At 39.9% G+C, this 23,454-nt stretch overlaps 1 protein-coding gene and 1 pseudogene across 1 annotated transcript; both read right to left on the reverse strand.

Moving 5' to 3' along the window:
* Window positions 1–5,527: 5,527 nt before the first annotated feature.
* On the reverse strand, window positions 5,528–7,196 carry LOC116894584 (annotated as a pseudogene).
* A 1,662-nt stretch (window positions 7,197–8,858) lies between these two features.
* Window positions 8,859–9,775, reverse strand: LOC116894585 (vomeronasal type-1 receptor 4-like). Its single transcript, XM_032896304.1, is given in 2 exon segments — window positions 8,859–8,992; window positions 8,995–9,775. Coding segments are annotated over 2 exon segments (915 nt in total).
* Between the last annotated feature and the right edge of the window lie 13,679 nt (window positions 9,776–23,454).

Genomic DNA, 23,454 nt, shown 5'->3' on the forward strand with positions numbered 1-23,454 from the left:
AGCAGCAGTTTCAGTGAGGTTCCCATATTTATTGAACAGCAGAAGTTAGAGGCTTCATAACAGAACAAGGACTCATTGCAATGAACATTTAAAACAAAGAAATATGGACAAAAGCGAGTACTTTGGGTCATATTGTGGCTCACCATAGCTTTCATGATAATTGTTTTCTCTGTCAAACGAAAAGGTTGTAATGGTTGAGGGAAGATATAAAGAGAGGAACAGGTGAGTGTGATAAAGGTACTGCTCATTTGTGTGAACTGAACTGCTAATATTCTCACAAAACTGATTGGATTTTCTCCAAAGTATTATTTCTAAACAGGTCTTCATCCACTTTTTCTCCATTAACTATATGTCCAATACTTCTGGTAGGTGGTGGGATAGAATGGACATTAAATCATTTAAGAGACTTTATTAAAAGTAGGTTTTTAAAATTTAGTTTTATTTCCACTGAATTTCCTTGAAGAGATAGTGGGAAATACCCTTGATCGCATTGGTACAGGACACCAATGGCTCATCTCTAATATCGACAAGGGATAAAGGGGACCTCAGGAAACTGCAAACATTCTGTAAGGCAAAGGAAACTGTCAATAGGAAAAAATAGTAGCCTACATATTGGGAAAAGATCTTTACAGACCATAGATCTGACAGAGGGCTAATATCAAAAATTATAAAGAATTCAACAAGTTAGATACCAACTACCCATATAACTCAGTTACAATGTGGGGTACAGAACTGAACAGATAATTCTTAACAGATGGATTTTGAATAGCCAAGAAGTAGTGCAAGAAAGAAAGGTTCAGATTTCTTAGTCATCAGGGAAAAGAAAATCAACACAACTCTGAAATTACACTTTACAGCCATCAAAATGGCTAAGATCAAAGAGTCAAAGGAGAGCATATGCTGATGAACATATGTGGAACAAGAGCAGCACTCATCCTTGATGGTGGGAAACCACCAAAGTTGTACATTCAGTCTGGAAATAAATTTGGAAGTTTCTCAGAAGACAGGGAATAGGTCTAACTCAGGATCCATCCATACCCTCCAGGGCATATACATAAAAGATTCTCCAGCATCCCACAAGGCCACTTGCTCAATTATGTTCATAGCATCTTTATTCGTAATAACCAGAAACAGAATACAACCTAGATGCTTCTCAACTGAAAAATTGTAGTACTACTCAGTTATTAAAAACAAGGATATCATGAATTACTTAGGCAAAAGGATGGATCTAGAAAATATCTGGAATGAGGTACCCAGAACCAAAATGACATCCTTGTTATGTACTCAAAAGTAGATATTAGCCATAAAGAACAGGATAACCACATTAAAATTAACAGAACAAAGTAGCCAAATAAAAAGGAGACCCCGAGGGAGGATGTCTGTATCTTTCTTAGAAGGCTCAAAACTGGAGATCAGAAGTGGATTGAAGGTGGGACCTGAGTGGCAGAGTGCGGAGGGGAGTAGGTTAGGAGGCACAAAGATCATATGTATGCACAGTAGGGAAAAGGTATTGGAGATCAGTGATTTTAGGGACAATTTCTAGAATGTGACAGTGACATGGGATGGGGAGAGGCTTCAGATCACATGTGGGGACTCCAATAGTGCGAATATGGGGATCCTTAAGTGGACTTGTCCTGTAGCCAAGCAGAGCACCCAGTGGAGGGATAAGGACAGCAACATATTTGCAAAAATGTGGACCCAAGATATACCCTGACTACTATATGGGCAGGGACAAATACATAACAATGACTGAGGGAATAGCCAAACTGAGACCCATCCCATGGGCTAAAAATCATCTCTAACAGTATTCATAATGCTCTATTATGCTTGAAAACAGGAACTTAGCATAATTGTCTTTTGAGTGGTTCCACCAATCCAACCAGTGGTAAGAGATATAGAGACTAACACTGCAGCATTTGGTGGAGTTCAGGGAGTCCTTTGAAAAAGTTTGGAGAAGATTGAGGGCCCTGAAGAGGTCAAGGACTCTACAGGAATCCCAACAGAGTCAATTAACCTGGGCCTTTGGGGTTCCCAAAGACTGAATCAGTTATCAAAATTTGAGGGCAGGCTTGACCTAGCCCCTTTACACATATTTAGTATATGAACAGCTTGTTCCTCATGTGGATCTCCCAACAACTGGAGTAGGGACTGTGCCTGAGTCTATTGCCTGCCTGTCTGTGGACACCTCCTCCTACCTCTGCTTACAATGAATGGACAATGATGCCTGGCCTCATGGGGAGATAATGTGCTAAATCCAGCAGAGACTATGTGTTGTGGCTATGGGATTCAGGGGGCTTATTATGTCTTTGTGGGGCATGCAGAAGGTGGGTTGGCTGGGCTCCATGAAGGGTGACACCCAGAAGGGGGCTTCCCCATCTCAAAAGTGAAGAAGAAGAAGAAGAAGAAGAAGAAGAAGAAGAAGAAGAAGAAGAAGAAGAAGAAGAAGAAGAAGAAGAAGAAGAAGAAGAAGAAAGAAGAAGAAGAAGAAGAAGAAGAAGAAGAAGAAGAAGAAGAAGAAGAAGAAGAAGAAGAAGAAGAAGAAGAAAGAGGAGGAGGAGGAGGAGAAGGAGGAGGAGAAGAAGGAGGAGGAAGAAGAAGAAGAAGAAGAAAGAAGAAGAAGAAGAAGAAGAAGAAGAAGAAGAAGAAGAAGAAGAAGAAGAAGAAGAAGAAGAAGAAGAAGAAGAAGAAGGAGGAGAAAAAAGAAGAAGAAGAAGAAGAAGAAGAAGAAGAAGAAGAAGAAGAAGAAGAAGAAGAAGAAGAAGAAGAAGAAGAAGAAGGAAGAGGAGGAGGAGGAGGAGGAGGAGGAGGAGGGGGAGGGAGGAGGAGGGGGAGGAGGAGGGAGAAGGAGAGGGGAGGAAGGGAAGAGGAGGGGGGGAAGGAAGAGGAGGAGGAGGAGAAGAAGAAGAAGAGAAGAAGAGAAGAAGAAGAAGAAGAAGAAGAAGAAGAAGAAGAAGAAGAAGAAGAAGAAAAAGGAGGAGGAGGAGAAGAAGGAGGAGGAGGAGGAGAAGGAGGAGGGGGAGCAGGGGGGGAGGAGGGAGGAAGAAGAAGAAGGGGGAGGAGGAGGAAAAGAAGGAGGAGGAGGAGGAGAAGAAGAAGAAGAAAAGAAGAAGAAGAAGAAGAGAAGAAGAAGAAGAAGAAGAGGGGAGAGAGGAGGAGGAGAAGGAGGAGGAGGAGGAGGAAGGAGAAGGAGGAGGAGGAGGAAGGAAGGAGGAGGAGAGGAAGAGGAGGAGGAGAAGGAGGGGGAGGAGGAGGAGGGGAAAAGAAGAAGGAGAAGGAGAAGAAGGAGGAGGAGGAAAGAAGAAGGAAGAAGAAGGAGAAGAGGACGAAGGAGAAGAAGAAGAAAGAGGGAGAGGGGAGAGGGGGAAAAGGAAAAAGGGAGAGGGGAGGAGGAGAGAGGAGGGGGAGGGGAGGAAGGAGGGGGAGGGGGGAGGAGGGGGAGGAGGGGAGAGGGGAGGAGGAGGAGGGGAGAAGGGAGGGGGGAGGGGGGAGGGAAAGGAGGAGGAGAAGGAGGAGGAGGAGGAGGGGAGGGGAGGAGGGGGAGGGGGAGGGGGGGGGGGAGGGAGGGGGAGAGGACGAGGGGGAGGAGGAGGGAGGGGGGGAGGAGGAGGGGGGGAGAAGAAGAAGAGAGAAGAAGAAGAAGAAGAAGAAGAAGAAGAAGAAGAAGAAGAAGAAGAAGAAGAAGAAGAAGAAGAAGAAGAAGAAGAAGAAGAAGAAGAAGAAGAAGAAGAAGAAGAAGAAGAAGAAGAAGAAGAAGAAGAAGAAGAAGAAGAAGAAGAAGAAGAAGAAGAAGAAGAAGAAGAAGAAGAAGAAGAAGAAGAAGAAGAAGAAGAAGAAGAAGAAGAAGAAGAAGAAGAAGAAGAAGAAGAAGAAGAAGAAGAAGAAGAAGAAGAAGAAGAAGAAGAAGAAGAAGAAGAAGAAGAAGAAGAAGAAGAAAGAATGGTGGGAGGACTTGAAAGAGGAGGTACTGATAGGATAGGTTGGGCTAATGTTGTGTTTTAAAGTGAATAAATAAATAAAATTTTAAAAGTTAACTTTAGCCACACGTTTGTCTAAATATCGCCCAGGGGTTATTCACATCACACTTGGTTGGAGAAGTTAATAGTGCATGCTTTTCCTACAGAGGACCCAAATTCATTTGATACCACTTACATATGGCTCACTGCCATCTGTGTTTCCAGTTCTCAGGGATTCACTGCCATCTTCAGACCACTCACGGTGTCAGTTATGAATGTGGTACAAATACATATATGTAAGCAAATATTGTTGTTGTTATTCATGGGTTTTGCAATGGGTCAGTCAAATCAACACCAAATAGAATCAGAGTGTGGCTCTATTTATTTCATATGATCAATTGGCAAATTAGCAGAGATGAAGAACAGATTCCTGTATCTAGGGGCCAAAGTGTTTGGTCATGCTGGCATGATTACAACTGAAATATGTGAGCATCGGGGAGATCATTGTGTAGCAGGTTATCTGTACATACAGTGATGATTATTATAGTGATAATTTTCATTTCTTGAGAAACCCAGTTATGCAAATATGATTTTGTTTTAATCCCAGATGTGGGGTATGGGGCTGTTTCAGATTGCCCACAGCCACTGTTGGTGTCTTATGCTTTAGGAGGGAAATGATTTTTTCCAGAAGCAGATAGTTTTAGTTTGGAATTCTGGGGACTCTTGACAGGATATATATTTGAGATCCCAAAAAGGGCCTGTGGTGGCTACTGCTCTGCCTGCTGCTGCCAATTCATCTTGCTGCTGTTCCTCTTGCTTATTTTGCTATTGCCTGACTGCTGTTTGGCTGTTATGTTGGACTGCTGGTTGGAGATATACTGATGATAGAAATTGAATTTACCCCAACGAACCCAATAACTCTATTCAGCCTAAAAGATTCTTAAGACATCTACACACCTTTTCCTCTTTAACATATTTTCTATACTACCAGGTATTAGGTGGTTGGAAGAGATTGGGTTGTAATAAGTATTATAAGGGTAGTAGATAATATAACCTAATAAATTACCCCTTAGGTATGACTAGAAGTAAGGGAATATACAGGTTAAGAGGCAGAGATCAGTGATACAGGGTACACTGAACTGATTACACTATGAAACTATACTTCGTTTCTTTTTTTTCCTGTAGCCTGAGTTGGTGCAGAACCTCTGACTTTATTTTCAAAGTGCTAGGCTTACACGCATGCATCACCATGCCTTATTTAGGAGAAAACCATTGTAAAATATCAAAGAACACTTAAGGAACAAGGTAGACAACAACGCTTATCTTATTGTGTAATTTTGTATCACTATAACAAAAACTTCTTGTTCAGTGGATTTAAAAAGACTTGCTTTGAATGTGTTCACTAAATGCAAAAAAAAAGCTCAATAAAAATTTACAGTATTATCATTTGAATAGGTGCCAAATATCCTGTCCTTTTTCCTATCAGGGAGAGAAAATTATTTTCCAAATCACTTGTAGGTTGGACAAAAATAACTATCCCCCACAACATTCTGTAGCATCAAAGGCAGACTTCTTCAGCCCTTCAGAGAGGACATCCCAGCTCTCATGATCTCATCAACCAGGAAAATGTTGGTGGCGATTACAGTACAGGAGTGAAGCAGCTGCTTCTTTACACAGTAGTTATCCCACTCACTCATTTCTGTGGCCACCATCGCCTCACCTGTGTTCAGATCCACCCCTACAAGCTGACAGGATTCTGAATGTTCAGCTTTAACTTTAACTCTTTTTTCCTGAAAGTCAAAAACAGATTTCTGCACAAGAACCTTGGGAATGATGAGCAAGGTATCTAAAAAATGTCTGAACCCCAAGCTGAGCTCTGCCCTACATACTGGGCTTGTATTTAATCAGAGCCTCTGCTAGTGCCACTTCTACTTCACCTGCACCCACAACAGAACAGCCATCATCAATAACATTTTGACAACCCTCAAGCCATCTCTGATTGCATCCTTGGTCTGAGTCAGTGTGTCCTTATTTGGTCCTTTAGCCAGTAAAGGACAGACTGGAGATTGTCATATTTCTTTTTTTTTCTTTTTTTTTTTTTTTTTCGGGGCTGGGGCCCGAACCCAGGGCCTTGCCTTCCTTGGCAAGCGCTCTTCCCCTGAGCCAAATCCCCAACCCCCCCCCCTTTTTTTTTTTTTTTATTGTCACATTTCTAAATAAGGTGAACTTTTCCTCACCCAGTGTATTCTCATAGAAAAGACCTGCTTGTCCCAAACAGTCAGGATTCAGTTCAACAGACAAGTTCATAGCTATCCCACCACAAGTGTCAGCCTTTCCATGTTTCTCCTCTTGGCTCTACATAGAGCTATGATATCTTCTTTCGCAAGGGCATCTAAAGAAAAGGGGTCAATCCCCTTTTGATTAATAACAAAAAATCCTTTATCTGAATCACCACAAACTTTCTTTTTCAGTTCTATGATTTCTTTTAACTCTATCTTCAATGAATTTTCCTTCAGTCTTTACTAGTTTCTCTCTCTCTTATGCACTCTGGTAAAAGACCCAGAATTCCCTGCTGTTTTCTCATACTCCAAGGACACGTTGCATGTGAGGATGTAGGCACTTTCTACTCTTTTCTTCATATCAGGATGCCACATCCCATGATCCAAAACGAGCCCTCTGATTCAGCTGTATCACTTTCAGATTTATGGTTCATCTTCATGATCTCAACATGAAGAGGTCAATGGGCTCATCTTCTTCCCTAATGGCCAAAATGGAGTCCACCACAGCCTCTGTCAAGACAGCAAGTTCAGCATGAACTTCAGGAGAGATGCCCTGGCCATATCGATGAGTGTTTCTCTGTCAATCTCTTTGCTTACTTTAACTTGTTCCAAAACTGGAGTGCTTTTTCCTTTGCAGCTTCAAAACCTTCAGATATTATTCTGGTATGAAGACCTTCAGAAACATAGAGGTCCATTTGTTTCAGCAGCTCCCTGATGATGAGGACATTGGATGTAGTGCCATCGCCAGTTATGCCATCCTGGGCTGTAGCCACTTTTGCTATCAAAGAGGCTGTTGGGTGTTGAATTTCCATTTCATGAATCAGCACATTGCCATCTTTAGTAAGTTTGATGTCTTCAGCACCAGATACAAGCTTCTTCATGGTGTCTTTAGGCTCAAGTTGGTCCTCAGAACATCCTACAGGACCAGTGCTGCACTACTGCTCACCACCAGTGCTGCCTGCTCTCGGGCTCCTTTTTGGAATTTTTTTTTATTCTTTTTTTTTATTAACTTGAGTATTTCTTATATACGTTTCCAGTGTTATTCCCTTTCCCGGTTTCCAGGCAAACATCCCCCTCCCCCCTCCACTTCTTTATGGGTGTTCCTCTCCCCATCATCCCCCCATTGCCACCCTCCCCCCAACAATCTAGTTCACTGGGGGTTCAGTCTTAGCAGGACCCAGGGATTCTCCTACCACTGGTGCTCTTACTAGGATATTCATTGCTACCTATGAGGTCAGAGTCCAGGGTCAGTCCATGTATAGTCTTTAGGTAGTGGCTTAGTCCCTGGAAGCTCTGGTTGCTTGGCATTGTTGTACATATGGGGTCTCGAGCCCCTTCAAACTCTTCCAGTTCTTTCTCTGATTCCTTCAATGGGGGTCCTATTTAAGGTCTTCACCACCACCATGGCTGGTCTAGCTCAGGGAGAGGCCAAGAACAACATGCTCTACGCGGGTCTTCTCCTATACTTTATTTCTTTACTGTGTGCGGACATGCTCAAGCACAGATTTGAGGAAGTCAGAGTACACCTTGTAGGAGTTTGTTCTCTCCACTGTATTGACCCAGGGGCTGGAACTCAGGTGATCTATTCTAAGTGGAGAGTGCTTTACATGCTGAACTATATTGTTGCCTCTTATTCTGGCCAGTGTTATGATCAAGAACTGGTGAAATATTTCTGTCAGTTTTAATGATGGTCCAAGTCTGAGAAAATGTATATGAGACCTCAACATTAATTTTGTAACTCAGTGTGATTCTAGTCTTCAAATTATAATATACAAACTGTTTTTTCCTATTCTATTATTTAAAGATCATTCACTATAGCTGTTATTAGTGATTTTTTCCACCAATTTGGAAATCAAGTGTCAAATGAATCAGATAAATTTCTCAGGAGGATGGAGAGATGGCTCAGCAGTTTAGAGCCCTGGACACATTAACATTGGATCAGGGTTTGAGTCTTAAAATCTATATTTGTGGGATTACCTCTGTTTGTAACACCAGTTCTAGGGGTATGGCACCAACTTTTCTTAAGGGAAGGAAATCCCCATAAATATATACACATCCAGTACACATAAGCAAAATAAATGCTAAAACAGTTGTTTGGTCACAATAGTAAGTTCCACCACTCAGGTTTTAACCTTCACCACACTGATAGTTATACCTACTTGAGATATTTATCTTGTGGACTGTACTGTCTGTGATCATTTTGAGGAAACTGTTGAGGTTGGATGCTTGATTTTAATCTTCTGAGAAAATAATTTTGTAACTAAGGAAGACACTGACAGAATGACAGTTTTGCCTACTCTTGTCTCCTGTCTGACTGTTGGGTGTTTCTGATGTTTGGAAAAACAGTTTCACTATGGCCCAGAGTGAAGACTTTGCCAAGGACTTTCAGGAGAGGATGTCCAGTTTGAATCTTGGTATGCTTTCTTGGTCCTGATACATCAAACCTCTTAAGGCTCCTGAGCATGAACTGCCCTTGCAAATTTTCCTCTTTACTCTTGATGTAATAAGCAGTAGTGTGCAATATGCACGTTCTTACAAAAGACATTGAACACATATTTATAGAATAATTTTTTAATGGTATTAAGGAGTTGTCTTCTGTATCTGACATTCTTTGTGACTCAAGTTTTCAATAGCTGAATAGCACAGAACAAGGATCCTTAGGATCTCTGACGATCAACAATAAGGGAGAAATTGTGGGGAAGCCTAAGATCAAAGCTTCACTGACATGCCTCACAAAGAGACGTGAATCTATAAAAAGTTGTGAAAGATGATAAAATAAAATGTAAAAAGATAACAGCTAACAAATGTGACCACCAACATCAGGATAGTATGGGTTGCTCTTGTCTCAGCTTTACCTCTGGTGTCCTGATTGGGAGTGAGGATGTGCTGCATTCGCTGGCGATGTCTATGGAGGAGAAGCACCATGGAGACACTGGTCCAGACCATGATGCTAATGAATGTGGCATCATGGATAAACCTCAAGAAGACAATGCCTACAGTGAATCCAGAAGTGGAACAGAACAACTTTCTTTTTGAATCAGTGTTATTGTCTGTTATCTGAGGACCAGTGACAATAACTGGAATGTAGATATTATTTAAAACACTGAAGAACCAACAACTGCAACAAGAGTAAGTAGCAAAATTTGGGACATTTGCTCTAAGCAAAACTTTACCTCTATGAACAGGAGAAAGAGTGAGAAACTGTTGGATACTCAGGACACAGGTGGAACACAAGTTGGTGCTTCTTGCTACCAGGCGAGTGAAGAATTCAAATTTACATTTGAGGTCAGTTAGAGGACTTCTTTGAACAAAAGTCATCATGTTCTTTGGAAAGACAGTGATGAAGAGAATCAAAGCATTGGCCACAGCTATGTTTGTTAAAATCATATGTGTGGCCCTCTGTTGAGAACCAGTTAAGATTGGAGAGAAATTATGGATAAACAGAAAAATATTGGCCACAGTCCCAACCCCAAACTGACAAAGCAAGAGGATCTGAAGAGCCACTTCCTCAGTGGTTTTCAAGGATTTATCAGGAGCAGGCATTGAGAGGGCTTTACTCAACGTTAGACTAATGATTAGATGGAATACTGCTGTGTTCAATACTTTGTTCTATTGTCCATGCTTTCAAATTGATTTGGGAAAATGTCTTCTCTTGATCAGTGAGATACTATTCTATCCAAAGTACAGGGACTTTGCCTAGAGAACAATGCATGAAGAGTAACTCAGAATAAAATTTTATGCTTATTGAATTATTCCTGTCTCAAGATAAATTTTATATTGCAATTATATCTTTATGGTCATGTAGTTCAATATCCTACAAAATAACACATATTTTAACAAACTATGGGCTCTTGCCTTTGAATAAAGACAGGAAAGAGATTAGTATAACAAAAGCAAATATAAATGCAGCATAAAAGAATAAAATTTTCTTACATATAATAATCAATAAGGTTGTGTAACTGAATTCAGTTGTAGAAAATTAAGTTGTTGCCTTCTGAGAAATTTTTATGCTACTTATCCACACAACAAAATACCAAATATTTTTGATAAAGGCACCTGTGTTTTGATCACACAGATTAACATAGGTTTACATTTGTATCCTCCCTGTGAAAAAGCCCACTTACAAACAAGTTTCACTTATTCATATTTTTCCAAATCATAATTTTGGGTCTAAAAGTTCTCGTGCCAGGGTCTTACCTGCATCATCTCCAGCTTCCCTCCAAAATTATTAACACAATCACTATTATACACTTTGAAAGCTGATGCATTGTACTTGCTTATATGTATTCTAAAGGAACATGAGGGCCTCCATTAACCAGATAAAATTCAACATCTCACATACAGATGTCACATTGAAGGCTGTTTTCTGCTGAATGCCAATACAGAAAACAGATATTTCATTGAGATGAAAGCAAAATATGAACCTATTTGAGTTCAGCTGCAGCCTCCAAAAAGAAATAATGATTCATGTTGGCTTCAGAAGATGATGTACATTGAAGAAGGGAGCAGAGAATTTTACGCAGAAGTCTATGGTTGGAAGAATTCCACCTTCTGAATCAGGATGAAGATACTCATCTGAAAGCCAACTCCAAAGCACAACTCCTATAGAAGCACATCTCATAAAGCCTGTTACATTTAAGAAGTTCTCTGTGTGACACTGCATGAAAAAGAATGCACGGAAATTCAGACTGGTTTCTTATTCTCCATGCAATGCTGAGAAGGTAACTCAATGGAGACCAGCTTTCACTTCTCATAAAATAAAAATGTATGCAGAAAAGACATCATTCAGAGAGTTTATTACTTTGTCACCTCTGGCTTCAGTGCATTTGTCTGCATGGTGTTTTGGGAATATCTCTGATGAAGGAAAAATCATTTACCCCTTGAGCCAATCTCCAATTTTACTTTCTGATGCTTAATGATAATGTCTAGGGGTTTGATCTATTTTAATAAGTATTTGGGCAGAAGTTAAGAAAGTGTTTTCATTTTTGGGAGAATCTAAGTTCTGGTTTGATCTTGTAGTCAGATATTAATTGGGCACTCAAGGGTCGAACAAGGGACTCATTATGTGCATTTCTACAGAGTACTTTTCTCTCTACTATCTCACTCTTGTAAAATTATGCTGACACCAAGTCCTTCCAGAAAACTAGCAACATGTCATTCAGGTTCTGCAATTGCCCAGTAAGCTGCTTCATCTGAACTTTTCTCACGTTTGTACTCATGAATTCTTATCAGAAGTCTAGTATATTTTGCTAACATCTGAGAATCTGCTCTATAAAGAAGGAATCTGGATATAAACAAACAAAGATATGTTTTGAGCAATCATTAAGTAATAAATAGATCAAACCACACTCATTTCTGCTCTAGGTATAATAGACTACTAGGAACTTAGTTTTGATTTTCAGTGATGAAAGGCAAAATCTCAGGATATAAATCTAATAATAGTATGTTTTAAACCTCTATAGATATTCAAAACTGCTGCAAGATTGTCTTAGACCCTGTCAAATAACATGTACTTGGATGTGTGAGAAACAAATTATTTTTTTTACAATTTTTTAACAATGAAAATAACAGCATTTAGAACGTATATATGTGGAAATAAGTCAAAAAGAAAGAATGCCTTGTCATTAATAGCTCAGATACCTTATGTTTGTCTAGGGCAAGCTCACAACCATGATTTCAACTGTGAAATTTATGTTGGCCAATTCAAAATTATGTATATAATGTGGAATAACCTTAAACATCAGGAATTTGTAAAACTCACGGCTCGTTGAAAAATTGGAGATAGAATGGCGTTATAAAAGATTAAGATTGATGTCAGCAGCAAACCACTGAACTGAGAATAGGACCCCCGTTGAAGGAATCAGAGAAAGAACTGGAAGAGCTTGAAGGGGCTCGAGACCCCATATGTACAACAATGCCAAGCAACCAGAGCTTCCAGGACTAAGCCACTACCTAAAGACTTAACATGGAAGGACCCTGGGCCCTGACCTCATAGGTAGCAATGAATATCCTATTAAGGGCACCAGTGGAAGGGGAAGCCCTGGGTCCTGCTAAGACTGAACCCCCAGTGAACGTGATTGTTGGGGGGAGGGCGGCAATGGGGGGAGGTGGGAGGGGAACACCCATAAAAAGGGGAGGGGGGAGGGGGATGTTTGCCGGGAAACCGGGAAAGGGAATAACACTCGAAATGTATATAAGAAATATTCAAGTTAATAAAAAAAAAAGATTAAGATTGAACATGGAACATGATGAATTACATATGGAGGAAAAATAGACCAAAAAATATGGAGAGGAATAAGTAATACTGAGCATCTTTAAAAAACACTGTACAGAAACATGGTGCTATTGGGACATCCTGTAATATGTTCACATGCATATTTCAAATGAGTTTTAATAAACCTCTACTATATTAGGTAGACAGTCCCTCAACTAGACATTTCCTGCTGTATAATATAAATTTCTGCTCCAGGATTAGGTAACTTCTTTTTCTAGCTGTTTGACAAATCTCAAAGCAGAATTCACCCAACCCCCAAGCAAACAGGCTATTACCTACAGTGCTGGTAATTCTCCAAAACTTGGTAGCTGAAGACACTATGTACTGGACACAAGGAAGTGCAGAAATCAAACTGGAACATACTTTGAAGATTTGTATGCCACCCATGTGTCCACAGATGCTATAAGCAATGATGATGAAAAATGCATGTGGAAAACCCAGTTTTCACTTTCTTAAAGGATGCTACATATAGTTCTTGTGGAGAAACAAAATCAGAAATCACATTATTCTATGAACACTGCCACATACAGCAATTACAACCTGGATGATATATACGCATTGATTTAAGAGTGATATTTATGTTATGGAAGAAACTAACTACATTCTTATTTGAACTGAGGACCTGACCACAAGTTATAACTCATTAAAAGCACTGTTTTAAATTTCAGCTGGCAGATAAGTCCTAGAAGGGAACCTAGTAGTAATGATCTTCTTAAGGAAAAAAGAATTGAAACATTTCTTGATGACTTACTGCTTTACCTGTAGGCCAGTGCATGTCTTGCCCCTCATCAGAGAAGCTTCTTGGACGTTAATTAACACAGGAACTCTCAACTGGTCATTGTGCAATTATATGAGTTTGGTATGCTCACTCAGAACAAGAATGGACATATCATACCTCTACCATCAAGTGATCCACCAGCATTTGTTTCTTACTTATTCTTATACAAATCAGCCTAGTTTTATAGACCAGCAAAATATCCAACGAGTGGTCACGCGACAGCCTCAAATTGTTGACTGTTAGAATGGAATAAAGGAATTCTACAGGAAAATACCGGAATACCAGTTGTCAAACAGGGTGTAAGGAAAGGAGAGATGGCATCTCCTGTAATTGGAGAGAAGATGGTTTGAGCCAGAACAGAGCCATGGGCACATCTTCAGAAAAGGTCTGCTAGTTGGACCTACCTTGTGAGTACTCCTCTGTGTGGATGATGTCCAAGTTACCACATCAGATTGAACCAGATCAGAAGCTTCTGCAAAAAGGGCTTTCCCAGAGTGCTGAGCATCTCAAGAAAGTTCACTGAACTCCATGTACAGAGTCTGTAGCATGTTGACTTTTCTGTTGAAGTTTACAATGAAAGGAAAATAATGGTGATATTTGTATTGTCATTAGAAATGAAAGGGCCCTGGCACACAGGTCTTGGAAGGCTTTCAACAATATGCCCTGCAGCCAACATGGAGGAGCTGCAGACTGGAGTCCATCCCCATCAAGGGGTCTGTGCTCCAGTCTTCCTTAATCATGGAGGTGCTGAGTCATCACTGGCTTTCCTGATGGATCCAGCATTTCCCATAAGCTTCCTTTTTGCACAAAAAGGGAAGGAACTCACATTATAACTGATTGTAGGTTCTTGTTTAGACTGGATTTATTGTTAACTCTTTCTAAGTAAATACAGCATGTGGTGGTATTTTAAAGTATGTTCCCCTGTGACAATTTTATAAGTCAGGTAAGACTTCATAAAATTCTTAGGCAAATGGATGGAACTGATAAATAATCATTGGAAGTGAGTTAACCCATACTCAAAAGAACAGATACTATGTACACTGACAAGTGGATATTAGCTCAAAATCTCAGAATAATCACCATACAACTCACAGATCATTTGAAGCTTAAGAAAAAGACCAAACTTTGGGTGCTTCGATCCTACCTAAAAGGGGAACAAAATAATCATGGGAGATAGAGGGGATCTAGCAGGGATTGAGGAGGGGAGCAGAAAATAGGGAAGCAGACTCTGGTATGGGAAGAGACATGAAAGAAGTACAGAGGAACAGTAAATTGAACAGAAATCTTGTACCAGTGGGAGCTGAGGAACTGCATGTAGCCACTAGAAAGTCCCAGATCCCAGGGAAGCAAAAGGATTCCAGGATACAATAGTGATGACATTAGTGGAAATAACCAACAAAGGGGAGAAAGAACCTCTAGAGACCATCTCCAGCAGTAGACACAGACCCAGTTGAAAAATTCAGATACCAACACATCTCAAAAATTTCAATGGGCAGAATTGTTCCTATCTAAAGGAAATATAGAGACAAAAAATAGAACAGAGATTTACAGAAAGGGTATCCAGTATCCACCACGCCTAGGGATCCATCCTACCTAAAAAAAACCAAATCCACATGCTATTGCAGATGCCAAGAAGTGCTTGCTGACAGATGCCTGGTATAGCTGTCCCATGAGAGGTTCTGACAGCACCTGAGTAATACAGGTGCAGATAGGCTCCAACTACATTTGTAGCAGAGGATGGCCTAATGGGGCATCAGTAGAAGGGGAGGCCCTTATTAGTGTGGAGGCTTGATATCCCATAAATAAGTGGATGCTGTAGCAGTGAGTTAAGAATGGGGTTTGCACCACTGCAAAAATAAATAAATAAATCAAAGTGAACATTTAAAAAAGGGAGAGTTCAATATACTACAGACCACCTTACATTTGGAGTAATATGAAAATATATATTTGTGAAGATGGATGAAAATTTCTAAGTTAAACTTGGTGGGACATGTCTGTCACTCTATTCTTTGAGGGGCATAGATAGGACAATTATGAGTTTCAAGATATTCAATCATATTGTGAGAGTGAATACTGGAAAAACTTATATCTCTTTGTGGTGTGGCTCAAATCAAGCATACACCTTTAATCCAAGAGTATTGCTGAATATTTGAACACACAGTAATGTTGAGTACCTGAGAAACCTGCTTGTAATTCTGTAGAGTCTCAGTACTACCAGCATCTTTAATCAGAATGACTTTCGGTTTCTTGGAAACGATATTGAATAAAGTCAGTCAAAGGTCAAGAGGTGGAGAAATCAACCAGTTGACAGGAAGCAAACATAGGGAAAAAAACAGAGAATGAGAGAAGTCAAGAGAATGAATAGAGAGACACATAGGAAGTATAAAGTAGGGACATTCTGTTGGAAGGGCTTTTCAGTTGAGTGAGTTTTCCCTCTTGTGACCTAGGTTGAGGAAGATCAGTTGAGTGCTTTCTTGCCTATGTGAACTAGGAGGCTTTCATCATTGCATTCAACTTCTGAGTCTTCATTTGGTAAAATCAAATATTGAGAATTTGGTTTTCAAATGTTAAGAAGGCATGACAAGAAACTTATTTTTAAAACAATAGCTAAATACTGAATTTGGGGCAAGCATTGGGTACAAGATTAACTGTCTCAAAAATAAGTTAATATAACCTTGCTATAGGAGATTGAGGTGTTACAGAGACACACCTGGGAAAAATCAATCAAAATTTGCCAATTCCAGATTGATCTGGAGGTCTGTAATAGGGAACTTTCTTTGTTGCTAATTGGTGTAGAATGACCTTGCCTGATTCCTGTGGGTAATGTGATCCCTGGTCAGGTGGTTCCTTGTTTTATTTTGTTTTGTGTTTTGTGTTGTATATGGAAGGTAGAATGCGAGAGGGAGCAAGCCAGAGAGAACCTTTCACTGTTGTCTCTGATTCAGTTCCTGCCTCCAGGTCTGTGCTGTGGCTTTGCTTTTTATAGGAGGTAAAAAGTAAGAAGAAAGAAACCCTTTCTTCCTGAGTTAGTTTTGGTTCTGGTGTTACCATAGCAACAAAAATCTGAGGAAAGATGTAAAGATACTAGTTCACTCACATGCCTCAGTCCCTTGAGTGAATCTTCCATTGGGTATCATAATAAAGACCAGTGTTTCAGGAAGGTCTGATCATCGACATGAGTGATACCACCCTAGACAGATTGTAGCCCTGGTTTTTAAAGATGATCCTTTTCCGGTACTGCTTGAAAATGGCCAGGATTTGCTGTGAGTCCAGCTTGTCTTGAGATCAACGTAGCCTTATTCCTAAACTACGATGGCTCATTAGAGCCATCCATCACAGCATGGTGTATAAATGACAAATCACCCCTGACAGATAAGAAAGATCAAAGCACTGACACAAGTCAGAGCTCATCCTCCAGAGCTGTCTTTGAGCTGGGGATGGACAACTGATCTTATTGTTTGATCATCAGATCCTCAGACACTTGGACCTAACAGGTGTTAGAAACATTAGAAGATAGAGAGTGGCTGTGAGGGACTGGAGGGACAGATATGACAACAATGAGAGCTCTAGTCGTGAGAGATGGCATCAATGCTGATGGCAATGCCTGGTAATTCTGAACCAGTACCTTGATCTTAAGGACTTGGAATGAGGAAATCACCAACTGTACCTGGATTGAAAATTCAGAGGGACTGAAGACAAAAAATAGAATTTAAATCATAAAAATGGCCAGGAGAGCTAAAGTTATTGAAGATATTCAGAGAAACCACTTAGGAGTGGCCTGAGCAAAGAAGCAAGCAATAGTCTTCATTTATGTCTTCAACTCTTGTGCTTGTGGTTTGGTTTGAGTGTTTTTGCTCTCCTTTCCCAAAAATGTTATCTTGGAGGAGCAGGTTTAATTGAAGATACTGTAAGGCTCGATGTGAGTCTTAACTACCATGAGACCCCCCCAAGTGAGACACGAGAACAGAGTTGGATGCAAACGCAAGAGGTTTATTTTCCTGGGTGTCAGGGTCGACCTGCAGTTAGCCCCTCAGAGAGTGAATAGAAGTCGACCCAGTATGGTTATAACAAGAAGTTTTCATACTTTTTTAAGGGTATAGGTTACATCAGCAAGGCTACAGTTTAAACTTATTAGCTAAGCACGTTGACCTTTGAATCTATTGGCTAGCAAGCATGTGACCTGCATTCAAACTCTATCTGGGACCAGAGGGTCAGACTATTAGTACATTCTGCGGTTTATCAAGAATGTCCCTGCTCCTCCAGAGAACTGTGAGTGGAGAATGGAATTTGGCCTATCCTTGACAGGAGGTGGGAAGGTGGTACTTCACCTAATCTTGACCTGAGGTGGTGGGTGTAAGGCTGGCAAAAGCCCCTAGGGTTCTTCAATACCCTGTTTGCCTCTCATTCAGGGATGAGAATTCCAGGATGACCAATGATCAATTTCTTTTCCTCTATCATTTTGAACATAACAACACAATATCTTCTGGATTTTAACTTTTGGTCTGGTGAGAAAAAAATGGATGAACAATTGTTGGTGAGAATTTGACAAAGTTTCCTCCTCTCAGCTGAAGGATCCTATATATGCAGGCTCATTCATAGACAGTAAGCCACTAAGAAGCTTTCTTCCATGGCATCTGTTTTTCTTCTTGCCTCAAGAGTCCTATCTTAAGTTCCTGCCTTTAATTTCACTCATGGTAGGCTCTAATTTGGAAGTGAAAGCAGAAAAGTCCTTTTCTTCCTCAAGTTGTATTTGGTTGTGATGTTTTGAATCCCAGAAAGAGAAAGTATACTAATACAGTGTGCATACCCAGTAAAGGATAGCAGTCTGCAAGTGTTGTAAATCAAATGATTCAACCTAGTAATATTAAATTGGAACAAGTCTTTGTTGCAGTTTGGATATCAACTATGCATGAAAGAATCATGTATTTGAACATTGACCTGTGGCATGTGGCCCTGTTTGACTCAGTTGTAGAAAATCTGGGAAATATAGCCTGGCAGATACAAGTTAGTCATAGGGGATCTAGAGACTGCTAACTGGGTGTAATCATCTTCCTCAGGACTCCAATGCCCACTAACCAGCCTTTCCTATTTTGAGGACAGAATGTGAAGGAAACCACTGGGTTTCTGTCACCATTGGTAATTTTCAGCTCTGACCTCAAAAGGAACCACCTACAGCTCTGACTGTGGCTGCCTCCTATCCTTACAATGAGAGCACTTGGGTTTCTAGGCTGGTGAGCCACTGTGCTTGGATCTTTGTGAGTTGTTGAATCTGAACACAAAGTTTTCTTCTATATTCCTATGTTTCCATTTGGAGCATCTGTTATCTGGTTTTAAAATAACTCCCTCTTCTTGTCCTTTCTTTGTTTGAAGTATGATTAGGAAATTTTTTATTTTCTTTGTTACTTGGATTTTTGAGTTTTTATTTAAAAAATGTCCTCTTTTATATGGCTTTATTCCTTTCACAATTTTGGAATATTAGTTTACACAATGTGCTCATTCTCCCAATAATATTTCCACACATGTACATGAAGAACTTTGATCGCTTTCCAATCCTTGATGACTTTTTCTCTTGCCCACACCTTCCAAGTCCCTCAGTGTTCCCCTGTTTTGCATATTCCCTTACTTTCCAAGTATAGGCACAATTATATCAAGTCCTTCTAGTCAGAGTACTGACAGGCAGTGTGGTATGGTCCCTTAAGAATGGGCACCAATGTGTCTCTGTTCTTTAGCAGAAAACTTCCTCTTAGTTGGTTATCTTGGGATCTCCCTGGCAGTTCAAAAGCCATGAATCCATGCAAGGGCCAAAGGCAATGCTCAGATGCTGTTCTTTTGATGTTAATTATGGAAGTAGGCAACTGAAAAGAGTTCAAGGACAGAATAAATGTAAGTCTAAAATGAACCATTTTTGTACTTCCTTGAAGAACTTTCCTTTCTGGCACATACCATTGTTTGCTCCTCCACTTCTTTGTGTCTCTCTGTCCGTAGCTGTTATCCCATGGGGTATCTCAGCCTTAAGAAGGGCGAATTTGGTATAAAAGCTAGTGTTTTATCAGGCACAGGAGGTGGGAGCAATACTGATTTTGAATCAATGAATCAAGCCTGTACCCTTGAGTTCTGTTGGCCAAATAACCCAAAGAGGAACAATAACTGCCTGGTATTGTAATGGTCTCTCTAGCACCTCATAGAACTCTCTTACCTCCTGTAGCCTTGGAAAAAGAGAAGGCTCTTGTTACTGTCTCTGAATCCTCAGCTTGGTGAGAAGTCTCAGGCCTACTGTGGAACATGGAATGAGTGTCATCTTTTTCTACGCCCCACAGGTGTTAGTCTCAAACACTGGTATACCATGGCAAACAGTATTTTTTGCCTTCTACAAATGTAATGAATAGCTACCATCCTTTAGTACCCATCAATATGTGTTTGAAACATAATTGAATACTCTGAGTATAGATATGAGTAATTACAAAATTATCATAAGTGCTGGGGTCTCAATGAAAAGCTGAACACTGTTTGTTTAGTTCAGTGAATATCAAAGTCCATTAACTGAGGGAGGACTGAAGCTCTGTAGCCCATTATCATTTTGAACCCATTATCAATGATGAACCCATTATCATTTTTAGGGTTCCTTGTTAACAAGGAATGAGTACTTGTTAGATATAGGATATCAAAAGTTCCACTGAGCATCAAGTGTTTGAACATTGTTCCACCAGGTGGTGAGGTTTGTGAGAAACTATAGATCTTAAGCATTGGGCCTTGAAGGAAGAAGTGGGTCACTGGGCAACATTGGGGACAGAAATTTGAGAGGAACCAGTCCTCTACTGCCCCACTGAACAAGATTCTCCTTTCTGTCCTTTGAGAGAGAATGTGAGAAAAATGAGTGGTTTATGGCTAGATACCATTGGTTCAGTTCTTGCTCTGAGCTCACAAGAGACCACTGTCTACTTACAGCTCTGGTGACGCTGCCTCCTGTTCTTACACTACAAAACCTGTAGGTTGGTTGGAAAGCAACGGGAATTTATGCTGCTAAGAGATTATATTTGGACTTCAAGAGCTTTGGATCCTGAAAGAGGGTTTCTCTTCACTTTGGTGACTATGTTTGCATTTTTTGGTTATGGTTTGTGTATTTGCCTTGATGTGTGTCCCAGTACCACCTCCATGGTCCCTGCTGTGGAGGTCAGAAAAGGGAGTGAGATTTTCATGATTTGTAGCTACAGGTGTTTCTAAGCCTCTCATGACACACCTAGAAAAGAATAACATGTCACCCAGATTTTTTAGTTGTGATGATTATAGTCTTTTGTAGTAGTATCTGATGATTTTTTGAATTTCTTCATTTTCTGTTGGTATGTCTCCCTTTTCATTTCTGATTTTGTTAGTTTGGATACTGTCTCTGTGTCCTCTGGTTAGCCTGGCTAAAGGCTTATCTTTATTGTTGATTTTCTCAAAGAACCAGCTCCTGGTTTTGTTGATTCTTTGTATACATCTATATGCTTCTACTCAGTCGATTTCAGCCCTGAGTTTGATTATTTCCTGCTGTCTATTCCTCTTTGGTGTATTGACTTCTTTTTGTTCCAGAGCTTTCAGGTGTTCATTCTAGCTGTTAGTGCATGCTTTCTTCAATTTCTTTATGGAGGCACTTAGAACTATGAGTTTTCCTCTTAGCACTGCTTTCATTGTGTCCCATAGCTTTATGTACGTTGTGCCTTAATTTTGGATAAATTCTAATTTCTTTCTCTATTTCCTCCCTGTTATGTTATCATTCAGTTGAGTGTTGTTAGGCTTCCTGGTGTATGTGGACTTTCTGTTGCTTTTGTTGTTATTAAAGACCAGCTTTAGTCTGTAGTGATCTGATAGTATGTCTGATTATATGATCATTTTTGAAGAAGTTATCATAGGTGCTGAGAAGAAGGTATATTATTTAGTTTTAGGATAAAGTTCTCTGTAGATAGATGTTAAATCCATTTTGTTCATAACTTTTGTTAGTTTCACTGTGCCTCTGCTTAGTTTTGTATCCATGATCTGTCCAATGTTGTGAATTCTCCCACTCTTGTTGTGCGAGGTTCAATGTATGCTTTGAGCTTTATCAATGTTTCTTTTTACAAATATGGGTGCCCTTGCATTTGGGGCATAGATATTTGGAAATGAGAGTACCTCTTGGTATGTGTTTTTCCTTGATGAGTATGAAGCATCCTTCCTTGCCTATTTTAATAACTTTTCATTGAAAGTCAATGTTTGTCAATATTATGGCAACTCCAACTTATTTCTTAAGGATGTTTGCTTGGAAAGAATTTTGCCAGGGTTTTACTCTGAGGTAGTGTCTGTCTTTGCCACTGAGGTGTGTTTCGTGTATGCAGCCAAATAATAGGTCCTGTTTATGTATTAAGTCTGTTATTTTAGTTCTTTTTATTGAGGAATCGAGTCCATTGATGTTAAGAGATGTTAGGAACCAGTGATTTTTTTCTTCCTGTTATTTTTCTTCTGAAATTGTTTGTGTGGCTCTCTTGGGATTGTTGTGAGAATATCAATTTCTTGCTTTTTCTTTGGGTTACTTGCTCTTCCTGTGTTGGAGTTTTCCTTCCATTATCTTTGGAAGGGCTCGATTTGTGAAAATATACTGTTTAAATTTTAATTTGTGATGGAATATCTTGGTTTCTCCATCTACATTGACAGTTTTGCTGGGCATATCAGCATGTGCTGGAATTTTCTTCTTTAGGTTCTGTATGACATTTACTGCCATCTGTGTTTGCAGTTCTCAGGGATTCACTGCCATCTTCAGACCACTAAGGGTATCAGTCATGAATGTGGTACAAATACGTATATGTAAGCAAATATTCATACACATCAAATAAAATATTTTTATTTTATTGAAAACATTCTGATATCATGCAATATATCTTGATTACAATTCCCCTCCCCTTACTCATCCAAGTCCTTCACCCCCTCCAGATCCACACTCTTTCTACCTTTCATAAGAAAAGAATGGCCTTCTAAGAGATAACAACCAAGTGATACAAAATAGAATATAGGTCACATTGTAATTGGACTAATCAACTTAATAGAAGGAAAAGCACCTTGAGAGAAGGTATAGTGATCAGAGACCCATTCATCCCCACACTCATGTGTTCCATAGAAATACTAAGCTGAAAACATTAATATATGTGCAGGAAATCTGATGCAGACCCGTGTGAGCCCTGTGCTTGATATTTCAGTCTCTGTGTACTCATATACAGTTTGCTCAGTTGATTTAGTGGGTCTAGTTCTCCTAGTGTGCTTCATTCCCATGGCTCTTATACTCTGGACTCCTCTTCTTCAGAGCTATGAGAGGTGGGATTTGATGAAGACATCTGACTTAGAGCTGCGTGTTCTAAGGACTCTCCATTCACATGATGTCTGGCTGTGAATCTCTGCATCTGTTTCTGTCTGCCATAGGAAGAATCTTCTTTGATTATAACTGAATAATACACTAATCTCTGAGTATAGCAAATATCATTAGAAGTCATTTTATCAATGCTTTTCTTTTAACATGTTGTATTTGATCTTACCATAGGCAGGTACACTATCTGGTTTCTGGTTTTGGTCACCTGACAATGCTTGAGTATGTGTTCTGTCTGAGTTGTGGGACCTTATGACAAATCAGACATTAGTTGGCTACTCCCATGAGTTCTGTGCCACCATTGAACTAACATATCTTTTATGCAGGACAGATTGTAGGCCAAAAGTTTTGTGGCTGAGTTGGTGTTTATGTCTCCTGCGAGTACTTTTCCATACGAAAGACACTTGATATAGGAATGAAGGCTCCATTAGCTCAATTTCTCCATTTTGAATGAGTATATGGGTGTTGTCCTAGGTAAGGGTATCCCACTTTCAGTTTATGGAGAACAAACCATTGTCTTAACAATAGCCTGGGATATATAGGCACTTATTTCTGTGGGACAACTTTGACCAACAATTCCATTGAACGCAATAGAGTCCCTATACTTGTTTTATGATAAGAGTTGGTCAGTTGGGTCTTCTATATCCTCACCTAATAGAAAACTTCAGTAGGATCATTTTCATATATGTTAGTAAATTTTCACGGCCATAAGTTTTCATAACATCTTTCATATGCATCCACACAATTCTAGCTCTCTCTCCCCAAATGCCCTCTCTCAACCCTATGGTCCCTTGCACTCCTGG

This window comes from Rattus rattus, chromosome 2 (genome assembly GCF_011064425.1).
Source record: "Rattus rattus isolate New Zealand chromosome 2, Rrattus_CSIRO_v1, whole genome shotgun sequence".
Taxonomy (NCBI): Eukaryota; Metazoa; Chordata; class Mammalia; order Rodentia; family Muridae; genus Rattus; species Rattus rattus.